Genomic DNA, 12,645 nt, shown 5'->3' with positions numbered 1-12,645 from the left:
ATTCCCGAAGCAGAAAATGAGAGCATCACCCCCCCTATACGAAGGAACCTGCAGAGGAGAGAGGGAGGGGCCCGTGCCACGGGCCTTACACGATATTGCAAGGTAGGGTGCAGGTAGGGTTGCCGGAAGACTGGGTGCAGGTCGCTTCCGAGGGTCAATCCACGGGTCACTCGACGGGTCACTCGAAGGGTCAGTGATGTCCGACCGATGACCCACCCCGCCCCCCGTATACAATTATAAATGCATTACCTCCACCCCTCTGACATGATAATATTTAAATCAAAGAGGAATTTAAACGATCCTCCGGGTCGGCCCCTGCACGGGGTCCGAAACTGGCCCCCCTTTAGTCCAGGTACAGATATTGCGTGTCCCGCACGTCCTTGCGACACATTTTATTGCGTGTATTTTCTGTTATAAATTTTAGTCACCCTTTCGGGCAGCCGTGCGTTACGCAGAGCCAATGCGGCCAAGACGACGGTCGGACTGACCCTTCGGCCCATGTGAACTCTTGCTGGCAGAAATTAGATACGATTCGTGAGGGCACTTTAGTACGTGTAAACCCCTCGTTTGATCCTCGTATCTCACGACGAAGGATACATAGTATTTTTCTGTCCGTCTCGATTCACTGCAAATATACCCTACAGCTCGCTTTGTCGAACGGACGAGCGTTACGCGACTCGACGGCCACCGATCGGGTACCTATACGTGCCTCGATACCGCGGGAACCAGCTGTCAGAGCCAAAATGAATATAGTTTAATGGACGAGAGGAGAATTGGTACTATCAAATGTTACTGTACAATCGGATTGAATTGAATTTCCCATAAACGATGGGAAAAAATGCTGTCGGATTCACTACAATATCCGGGAAATTGAAGGACTGTTGAAGTTACTGTTACAGTGATGCGGCCAGTTATTGGATCGACAGTCTAGGTTACGGTTACAAGAATTGTAGTAACTTGAAAAAAGAAAACGCGTTACTCCCCAAAGTAGTAAGTAGTAAGCTTTGTCTGTGGTCGCATAAAAACTTGTACACTGCGAAAACTGTAGTTGCTCTGGTCGGCCCTACACAGAGGCGTAGAATGAACGCAAGGCTGAAATAATCTAAGCTACTAAGTTACCGTGAATTGAAACTAATTCGTAATCGAGCCAAGTCTGAAATTAAAAGTAGACAAAGATTTTCAGGAGGATTCGGAAAGACGACCGCGAAACCGTTAGAAACGAAATCAAAGTTGTCTTTTCGAGGCAATGCAGCTGACAAGGGTGTCGGGTACCGGGTCACAGGGTCATCGCAGAAGCGCGTGGACCGGAGCTGAATGCAGGTAGAAGGAGGTGATCGTCGGGTGGGTCGAATAATAAAGGGTTGCTCGAGCGAGGGCCGAGGACCTTTGGTCAAGGCGCGCTCTCTTCCGGGTCCGGAAAGAATGAGAAAAAGAAAACAATAACACCGCGCCAAAAAAGCTCTATCCTTCAATTCGACAAAGAATTCGTCGGGGCTTGCCTTTCGATTCAAATTCAAATTTTATCATTTCATTGCCGGGCGGATCGGCGAGACGGGGGCAGAAGGCCACGATATTCGTTACCCGGTAATTCACGAGTTGATTCAAGCCAATTCAGACTCTCAGTTGTCGGAAAGATGCGGCAACTTACACGTGTCTATCCGCCGATTGAATGAAAATTGTAAGCCGCCGAAGGCCCGTTTCATCCCAAGTTTGAAAAGGGTCATCTCGTTGCGTATACATGTTAAGTGCGCGCGTACGTGTCTCCCTATCGCCCTCTGCCGAGGGCCGAGGGTCCTGCCAGAGTCGTCGAATTCTTCCCCGCGTCAATTCCTACTCGCGTGAAATTATTTAGGCTCGTTGCTCTTTGGTCAGCCTTTAAAATATTGACTTACCTAGGAATTTTCGTACTGCTGTCACGCCACCTGCACCGGCAAAAAAAACTGTTGGTCAGGGCGTTGGAGATCCGCGCGCTCCCTGAGGAGCTTCCCCCCCTCCGATACTCGGTCTCGTTTCCCATGCCAGATCGACAAACTTTCACCAGAATTGGTCCAGGACAGACCGAATATCATATTTCGCTGCCAGGCGTCGACAGATTGAAGCTGCTCAGCTATGCTGCGAGACTGGGTATTACTGGGAACCCGACTGATCGAAGACCGAATAGAATGTAGAAGAAATCCAGCCGAAGCACCGGAACACTTTCGCTTCACCAAAGTTTCGTAGGATTGGCTTCGAGAATATGGTGTTTCGAAGTCTTGGAATGAATATATCATAAAAAAAAAAAAAAAAAAAAAACATTGCGCGTGATATTGGACGAAAGCTTTCATCGAACTTTAATTGTAAGAGTGGTCGTATCTGATTTGCCCTGTTCAGCGAACAAGCACTGATTTTTCATCTTTTATTCAACGTTGACTTGGTCACTCTAGAAAAAAAAAAACAATAACAAAGACTTCGGCGAACGAGTGACAAATGATCGAATTCTGATGATGAAAATTTAGAAAACTTCCGGAAAATGGATAATACCCGTGAAGGGTGTGTTTTCGTGGTATGCATGCATGTGGATGTAGGCGCCTGGGGAGTCGGGAATTGGAAGAGGGGGACGTAGTCGACGCTGCTAGAGCTTCGGAGGCCTCGAGGATCACGTAGCGGGTAACCTAGCGCCGGAATATTCCGCCTCGGATCCACAATTCGTCGAAGAGCACGTCGTACGGAGTCGACGGGAACAGTTATTGGTCTCGTGTAATTTCCAACCACGATCCGCCCCCTGAAACGTAATCTAGTCTAATGGCGATCTTACAGCTACCCCCTTGCATCCCGGGCGCCCAGCTACGTAGACGACGGCATCGAGACGCGGCGGTCGATTCGTCAATTTCGTCCACCAAACATTCACGGTTAACACGAAAATCGCCCCAATAATCCCCTGACGCTGTATTTCCCCGGCGAACACTGTTCGTGATTATTCAGACATCTTAATTTGTCGACTTGAGAACACAAAATTCGACAATGACGACACAGACGTCTTTGCTACGTTAGCTGATAACCTCGTCACGTGTTTACAGCGGCATACAAGGTGTTTGATTTCAAATTCGTTAACGAAAATTCTGTCGAACGTTGTCAGATTCGTTTTATAAATCCACTGAAATAATTATGCTTTGACTAATAAGTACGCTTTTTTTTCAACGGGTGAATTTCATCACTGTAGAAGATTTTTAAAAACTATTATGTAAATTCCGTTGTTGTGTTTTTTTTTTAATATATCTATGCGGGCTGGTCCGTCTGTTTGGGCTGGTAAGTGTAGAGTAGGATACACGATACGAGTATCGTACGTAGGGTGTCGAAGGGTGTCGATGACATTGTTTGGTGATTTCTAACGCCGTTCTTTTTTTATATTTTTTGCTTATACAAAAAATTCTTTATCATTCATAAGTTCTGTCTACTCTAAGATGTAAAAATCTTGTGTCCCCTTCGTGAAAAGAACCATATATGATAAAGTGGCATCCACCTAAATTAACTATGCTTCTGTCACGACGGTTTTGTTCATATTATCGAAACTTTTCAATTATTCACACTTTCCAATTATGAGGAATGCAATGCGAGGCGGTTAAAAATGAAGCTTTGACAGAAATCGAGTGCTTCCCGCGTTACCAGATCTTTACGTTTTGGATCGGTGAAGCACAGACGGCGAGGCTCAGGCCAATAACCACGGGCTGAATTGAACAGAACGGGGAGGGAAAGCGATCCGATCATGTGTTATTACGGATGGCATAGTCTGGGAAGATGTTCATTAACTACCTCATGCTTAATTCACGAGTCGGTGGATTCACCCTCGGGCGTCAATACACACAATGCATGCTTTGATGAAAGCGGGTGTCTTGCTTAGCTCTGTCATCGCTTGAGCCAAAGTCCACCGACAGCTATGATCCACCGGAACATTTCACACTTCTGATAACTGTGAATTGTACGAGGAAACGTGAATTAAAATGCGATCTAAATTTTATGAGTCACGCAATCTATTTTCAAGTATTTTTCACTATACCTATCGATATGTCATCTCGATATGAAAAAATTATCGGAATAATCGAAAGTACATCACTCACAGTTCGCACAGCTCAACGCCGTCAAACTGCACTAAGAAATACTTTTGTACACTTCAGGACATTATTCACTTGCTTTTGCAGCCTTGAAGATCAGATTTATAAGATTCGCTGTACAATACTTCGTGATTCGATTGAGGATACAGAATATGACTCTCGAGGTCAATTGATGGTAACGTACCGACACTCTGGACGCTACCTATCGACCGCCGCTGCGATATTACTGATATCGCCAAATGGTTCGGCCTCCGTGATCGTCGGTTGAAAATGTGCCGGACCGTAGAAATCTGGAATCTTATGATAGATCCCGACATTATCTATAGGCGGCAACCCAGTACCGAATCGCAGCTGGTAAAGTAGTTACGAATTTATCCTTCCGAGTGCCGAGTGTTCAGCTGATGATGGTAAGGATGTTCTTCTCTAGGTTGTTATTTCGACCACTTGCAGATATTCTACGCCTGCCGCTTGCTGAGGCTGTTGGACGAATGAAAGCTGGCTGGCCTCGATATATTTCATACCGAAGATGTTTCAGACATTTAACCCAAGCACGGGTCATATCGACTTTTCGTAACATTGACTACTAGGTACCTGCTACAGCATAGATGTTAAATTTTACGCAAAAACAATCAATCATTGAGAACATATTCCTGCAGATTCTGTTTCATTACTGGCGTTTTTGTTTAATTTTTGGAACAAGTCTTTGTAAATTTTTAAAGTCAACTGACCAATTATTGAATGAGGTTTAAGTAAAAAATCTTGATGCATAGTGTCATCGATATGTACCCGATAAATGCTAATCAATTGGAAGAAAAATTTATCACAGCGTGTAACTGAATAACTGAAATAATATTAGCGAATCATTCACCTATGTATTGTGTCAGCTGGGAATATTTGAAACAAGAAATTAAGATAGATGGTCAAGTCAAGTGGTAAGAAGTGGATAAAAAAAAAACAAGTTTTTCTTTAGCTTCATTGTTGTTATTAGGTTATACGGGTCAACAAACGAATACTTTGTATGTGGTAGTCTCTAAATAATTATGGCGAGACGTGTGCTATTATTTTTGACATTATCCACGGACTCGAGGTCACATTTTGTGCGGATACACGATGGATCTTATTTAATCATATGTTCAAAGTATCAAACAAGATACGAAATGGCTGAGATAACGGCCAGTCATCAAGTGCCGAATAATAACTGCGCACATCGAACGCGAAAATATATAATTACATATCTTATGTCCAGAGCGAGATGTCGACTCCATGTCCGTGGTACACACATACCGTATGCATACATACAACGCAAAAGTATAGATTTGATAATTACGAATGACGATATCGACTGGCGTTGAGAGTACAAACCACTTTATATTAAACACTTCGCGCAAAAAGGGAACTCGAATTTCGGCGAACCTTCTGTCAAAGTAACCTGTTGATTGTTTATTATTCAAACAGCGATGAGCATCAAGTAGAAAAAACGATCCAACCGTTCTCCATCTAATTAAGAATGTCTTCGTAGGTAGCATTCATAGAAACACTATAAGATCAACACTTCTATGCAAAACCCAAAAAATACCTCATAAAATAGTAAAACGACGTTCGCAGATTTCTAAGGTGAAACTCAAACGTACTTCTGAATATGAAAACATAGCAGATATAACGGGTGGTGAAAATTATCATCAAATAAAAAAATTCAAACAATTTTACCGATTAAAACAATATCAAAACATTACCTAGATGAGGCCAGTAATCATCCCTTCGCAAGTATGAGTCCTACAAAGATGCAAGTTTAACAGTGAAAATCTAAACGCTGAAAGACGTTCTGGACACAAGAAGTACTGATAGTAAACTCCGACGCTTAACTTCGAAATCCTAGTTTGATTTTGCTATATGTTTTTCATTTCCGCCGTATGATGAACAGCTGTGCAGATGCCTGCAGGGTTCACTAAATATATCAGCATTTGTCATTAACCAGCTATTTAAAGAATTCATCAGAATCAAGTTCTCAAAATATGTTCGATACCTGAGGCACTTACAAAAAAGTAGACGCAAGTGGTGGTTTGAAGTCGATTTTGCATAATTTGAGCTAACTTTACAGGATAGGTTTCGCAATTATTTCAAGAATCACGAGCATTGTATTTGCTTACAGCTGACGAAATAGACAAGTTTGGAATTGAAAATGTACGTCATTCAAAGTATGTCGTAAATTATCTTCGAGATAAAAAGGCTCCGGCATCTTTTCATCAGAGAGTTTTAAGAATAACTTATCGGTGAATTGATAAAAGTTCTGTGCTCTGTAATATCTACATCAGTCACGGCGTTATGTGCCACTCCTTGAAAGTGACGTTTAGTAGCAAAGCAAAAATAGATAAAGAATCCCCTCCATACGTGTCATGAATTCAGATTTTTCGTTACGACGCTGTTGATCATGCGGTACAGTTACCAAGCAAGTGGATACCACGTATAGATATACATGTGTATCGAAATGATCAAAAACTGGTTAGAAGCGAAACTGATCTTCAAATTCAGTTGTGCGTTCAAAGTGTAAGGTGATTATTTCTAGTTGTTCATTTAGACGGTACCGTGATCAAAGCACACACAAAGGTGTTACTTGGTGAGTGAATAACCGTAAAGCATACAAACAAGGACTGCCAAAGCTAGAGAAAAAATTGTTTGTTTCAATTTTAATCATAATATCCTGCTCAAATCGTATTACATTAAGAAGGATCGGATTCAAATGATATCGGCTTCACCAACTCCAGAATTTTTAATTTTTTTTTTTTTTTTGCTTTAAATCGATCGAGTATGATTAACAAACCACCGGGGCTTATTTATCGATTTGAAAATGTAAATAATTCTACAGAAAATATTTTCTGTAATTAATAGACTATAATTGTCAAATTCATCAATTTGCACAAGCAAATGACAATCCAGGGGAACTGAATTTCCTTGTACAAATAGAAATGATTTCGAGATTCTCATTTCGATTTCGAGTTCATATTATTGCCTTAACTTCGTTTCGGTCGGCAAATTGGAAAAGTTTTCATTCCAACGATTAGATCGACTATTCTTGTAGGCTTGCAATATTTAATCTTTTTGGATTCAGTGACTGTCAAGTACGTTTCCCTTACTCACGATTTCGAGAGAGATGAATTTGTACCGCAACATCGAATTCTGAAAATATTTTCTCGTAATGTGTGCTTCAGCTGTGGAAAAGCGATGGGTCTCATAACTCTGCACTGGTTCCTCGATGTCATCGTCGTATTTCTTTCGATGGTCGTGCTGGCCTACTTCTATATGACACGAAATTTCAATTACTGGCCGAAGAGAAATGTAACAGAGGTCCCGCCAAAACCATTTTTTGGAAATTTCCTCGACTGCTGTCTCTTCCGACAATCAGCTTCCGGATGCCTCAACGCAGTTTACCAACAGGCGAAAGGTCTTCCGTACATAGGATTTTACATCTTCGATAAGCCGGCTTTGATGTTGCGAGACCCTGAAATCAATAGACGGATTTTGATCAAGGATTTCAGTTACTTTGTCGACAGATATGCCAAATCAGCGGAATCCGATCCTATAGGATCCGCAAATCTATTCCTCTTGAAAAATCCAGCATGGAAGAGTCTGCGCCATAAAATTACGCCTATCTTTACGTCTGGAAAAATAAGGCGGATGTTCCACCTGATGTTGGCAGTTGGCGAAGATCTCGACACTCATTTAAGTGCTCTTCAATTGGAAGGTGGGCTTTCCTCGGCCAGTATTCATACTACTCGTGTAACGGATATTCGCATTCGCATTCCCATCCGAATTTCCAAAAATCATGCGAACATTTTCCGAATGTGATTGTCGCAAATACTTCATATTTTGCTTATAAAAATTGTGAAAATAATATTACATAAAACAAAAAACATTGGTTTGATAATGAAATATTATTATAAAGTTTTGTCTTCGCGTTTGAATTTCACTCTAACCTCAAAATTCATTTGTTTTTGTTATCAGTTTGTCGTCAAATAAACAAACAATCGGCTTAGTTCGGATCAACTTGGCAATTTTCGGAATAAGTTGCAAACGGCGCTAATGTGTGCGCGTGGCTTGCACGGTGTACCTGTCAGTTAATCAATTGTCAATCTTTAGACACAGAGAAATGGCACCTGATTTAAAAATGTATATTCGCATTCGCATTCGCGAATACTCAACTTAATTTACATTCGTTACATCACCAATTCGCACACCACCACATGCTTCCAGTAGCAATAGCAATTTCGTGTAATTTCAGGGAATGGAAACATCGTCGAAGCGAAAGAGATTGCCGCCCGGTTCACGACGGACATTATCGCATCCTGCGCCTTTGGCTTGCGAGCTAATTGCTTGAACCATCCAAAAGCAGAGTTCAGACAATGCGGAAGAAGCATGTTTGAGTTCACTTACAAACGCGGTGCTGAGTTTGCCGCCTTCTTCTTTATTCCAAGGCTAGTCACTCCGCTGAATTTGAAGTTCTTCTCAACGGACTCCTCCGATTTCATGACAAAGGTTTTCACGGAAACCTTCAATATGCGAATGAACAGCGATGTTCGTAGAGAAGATCTTATCGACCTGCTCATTCAGCTGAAGCAGTCCGAGTCTGAAGATTCCCAAGGTTTCAGTAAGTTCGCTACCGCCAAATACCGTGTAAATTTTGTTTTCACGTTGGGTTTTCATGATTTTTCAGCCGATTTTGCGGACTGCTTAATTTCTGTAAGATAATAATTTTCTCCACGTTTCTGCGATTTCCATCGCTAAACAGGGATGTAAAACATTTTCTCGTGGTAGAACTCGAAGGAGACACGTTGGTTGCACAAGCGGCTACCTTTTTTGCCGCGGGATTTGAAACCTCATCAAGCACCCTGTCTTTTGCCCTTTACGAGCTGGCTCTACACCCAGATATCCAATCAAAACTTCGAAAAGAGATAACATCAGCTTTAGCGAATAATGGAGGGAAAATAACCTACGAAATGGTAAAAGAGTAATCAGAGCCATTATAAAGTACCGCTTGATGCTAGTATTAGCACCTCAAGGTCACGGAAACCTTGATCAATTTATAGCACAAAATATAAAGACGATATACGATCACTGGTAACAATTATCGACCGAACTTCTATTACAGGTGCTGAGTCTTGAATACCTTGACCAGGTCGTCTCTGAAACTCTGCGAAAATATCCATCCGTCCCTTTTTTGGACAGAGTTGCAAACACGGACTACAAACTGCCAGAATCCGGCCTGGTCATTGAGCGGGGAACTCCGGTGTATATTTCTCTCCTTGGGCTTCACTACGACCCAGAATATTACCCCGAGCCTGATAAGTTTGACCCAGAGCGATTCACCGAAGTGAATAAAGCGAAGCGTCCTGCCTTCACTTATTTGCCCTTCGGCGACGGTCCCCGTAACTGCATTGGTAAGGGTCGAAGAGTGAATAAGTCGCTAACGATTTATAAAGCAGAGGACTTTTGCAGATATACTTATCAACGTAATAAATTGGTTTTTAGGTCTTCGGTTTGGGCAACTCCAAGTGAAACTGGGAATTCTCAAATTTGTATTGAACTATGAGCTCTCTGCATGCGATGAAACGATGATCCCTCTACGCTTCAACCCAAAATCTCTCCTCGCGGGACCGGACGGTGGTCTGTTTCTTCGTGCCCGAAAAATTTCCCAAACACCCTAGAATCTGCAGAAACAATGTAATTCACTACCACGTGAAAGTTAAGGATTTCTGTATCAGACGTACGAACAAAATAAAATTGAATAATTTCATCCCAGAATATACATCGTTCTCAAACCTGGTGTTGTGAAGCAGATATCTAATTTTAACAAGGATTCGTTTACGCTAGAATATTTATATATATATATATATATATATATATATATATATATATATATATCAGAAATGGAGATGAATAATGCAATCACAATATTAGTGCGTCAGGGCACTCATGATTATCTAATATTAAGTACATTGGTTAAAAAATCATAAAATAACATCATCGTCTCTTGTATTGGTGGTAGACCTGGTGGAAGTTCCTATTCTTACCCGACAATTTGATGAATTGTCACTGATTCTTTATTAACGAAAAACAATCAAGATTGTAAGGCGTGCATTAGGATCTGGTAGATGAAAGAGTAAAGTACGGAATACATGAATATAATTATACCGATAAAGGTGTGAGTGATTGTGACTCTGCGCTGTAACGTCCCATGTATCACATTTTGAAATCAGTCTGTCAGAATTTACTAATTATCTTGAGCTAGAACTCGTATGAAATTATAGACGCTGACCTAATTGAAGACGATAATTATGAAAGGCTGAAAGCGCTATTTTTTCGAAATAACTTCGAGATGTATGAGTGTCATGGGAATGCTCGGCCATTCCGTGATGAACGGAGGTTGAATGATTTGGCAAAAGTGATAACCCTCTTATTAGTCGAGTTGCGAAATAAATTATCCCGCACGGTGAAGTAGAACTCAAAGCGTTTTTCTTTTCTTTTTTTTTTCACCGTCAGGTACTGGTCAACGACCATGCCCCAGAACCCGAAACATGGTAGGTTTTTTGCTGCGTCAAGAATGACAGGCGAGTTCTTCACAAGTATCCATACGTGTTTCAATACTGAGGTGTTAACGAGGATAGAAGGTATACCGACAAACGCTTTGAAACATGTGAATACTGCTATATTCGTACACCGTTGAAAAAGGCACCTTGCATGTGGCACGCGAATTACAAAAATAATCGTAAAATTATATATTACATATTCACGGTTCACGTGCTCGTTCCCGGAAGTTAAATAACCGAGTGGTTATCCTTGAAATAATTTTAGTTTGAATCCATGCTGTGCATAGTTTACTGTATTTTATTACGGCGCCCGAAGGATTGTCGCGGTGAAGATCCGACGAAGGAGATAAAAGTTCGCCTGCATCTTATTTTAGCACGAATGTAAATGCAAGATGCATCTGTACTTAACTGTAAATACAGCCGCCGTTACTGGCGACGGCCAGTAAGCTGAAAATAATCGATGCATCGATCAACCGAGTCCAAAAAAATAATCGAACACGACTCGATTCGATCGATAAAAATTAATCGAGTAATCTATCACTTCGTACTTTTTTTCAAACGGTGCGTCTGAAACGAAAATTTCGAACAAGTCAGAAAAAAATTAAGAGTTTGAAACTGGGGTTTCGCTGTTTTTGCCTTTCTCGTACATATCGAAGAAGTATCTATCATCAAACTTGTAGAGCGTGCTCATACCCGAGATACAATTTTTTTTTTTTTTTTTCTTTCTTTGGTGCACCGATGAATCGGCAAGTCCGTGCGAAGTTTCGATTTCATAACTCGCGTGGTTGTATAGGCATGGTGTATCGGATACAAAGTATTAAATAAGATTATTAAGATACAATATAAATAAGTACAACGGTAAAATTATGAATCAGGTGCGTGTAATTTATTATGCCAACACATATTTTTTTGTTGGAGAAGAATCACATGAAAAGAAGAAATAGGTAAATATTATAAACAAATCGTGGATAGATGTAATATAACAAATAACAACATCGATCAACAAGATATTTTAGTCTGAGTTTTAAATTTCAAATTTTGATTTCTTCCACGTGACTAACAAAAGGAGAAATCGTTTTATAATATAAAGTTCGCTTTTTATTTTAAAGTCCTGCTACCTGCCGCTTATACTATCAAGCAAAAACTTCAATACTTATTCATCAACGTGAAGAATATAAAAACAACTTTATAAGTAATAAATGAAGATCTTGGTTATCATTCGATGTATAGAATGAAAATTTATTCATTTAAATACAAACTCAAAAAAAAAAACAACATACATTCTGTTGAGATGTGTCATCTATTTTCGGTTGAGATTCAACGTTGTGAGAATTCCAATTCTGATACTCGACTGTTGCACGTACAAGTACAGATTACAGAAAATGTATGCACGGAGTCAATTGATGAAAGAGTCGTGGAGAAAAGACGTATCAGTAAGCTAGCTAACGAATGTCGTCTCAATCTTAACATTCATTTTGTCATTTCTTTTTTCAAATCACAACAAATTACAATGCTGCACTTTCGTAATCGATTGAGAAAACGAAATTCACTACAACATAACGATACGAAAGTTAAAAATAGATACTAATCATAATATCGATAAAATTTAAGCATTTCGCTAACGGCTCAATTTTGAAATTAATGGCTCAACCGACTGCATAACAAATTTCATTGATCAATTGTCATATGTATTTTGAAACATTTTTAAAGAAATCGTTTTTCCAATCGATATTAACAGGGTTTTAACTTTCTATTCAGACTACTATGCGTATGATTCTTCTTCAAGGTATAATCATTTCATTTCACCGCCCGTCAACGCACATTTCGTCGATTCGACAACCTTCAGATAGCAAATTTTACTGGAGGGGGACAGCACAGATTAAGATGGATGGAACCTCAGAGTTCGTCAGGCACGGCGATAATGTGCTGATTGAGATCTTGCACGATTGAGGTCTCGGAAGTGGCTGGTGACGATT

General features: G+C 40.5%; 1 protein-coding gene across 1 annotated transcript; it reads left to right on the top strand.

Annotated features, from left to right (window-relative positions):
- The first annotated feature begins 6,471 nt into the window (after positions 1 to 6,471).
- LOC124217963 (cytochrome P450 6k1-like) lies at positions 6,472 to 9,902 on the top strand. The gene is made up of 6 exons (XM_046624203.2): positions 6,472 to 6,702; positions 7,295 to 7,827; positions 8,365 to 8,730; positions 8,898 to 9,082; positions 9,232 to 9,520; positions 9,612 to 9,902. Exons 2-6 carry the CDS (start codon positions 7,308 to 7,310, stop codon positions 9,785 to 9,787), a joined length of 1,536 nt encoding a protein of 511 aa, XP_046480159.1. The 5' UTR covers positions 6,472 to 6,702; positions 7,295 to 7,307; the 3' UTR covers positions 9,788 to 9,902.
- The last annotated feature ends 2,743 nt before the right edge of the window (positions 9,903 to 12,645 follow it).

Source organism: Neodiprion pinetum, chromosome 4 (assembly GCF_021155775.2).
Source record: "Neodiprion pinetum isolate iyNeoPine1 chromosome 4, iyNeoPine1.2, whole genome shotgun sequence".
NCBI classification, from domain to species: Eukaryota; Metazoa; Arthropoda; class Insecta; order Hymenoptera; family Diprionidae; genus Neodiprion; species Neodiprion pinetum.
The sequence above is the reverse complement of the archived record's forward strand: the minus strand, read 5'-3'. Positions and strand labels throughout refer to the sequence as shown.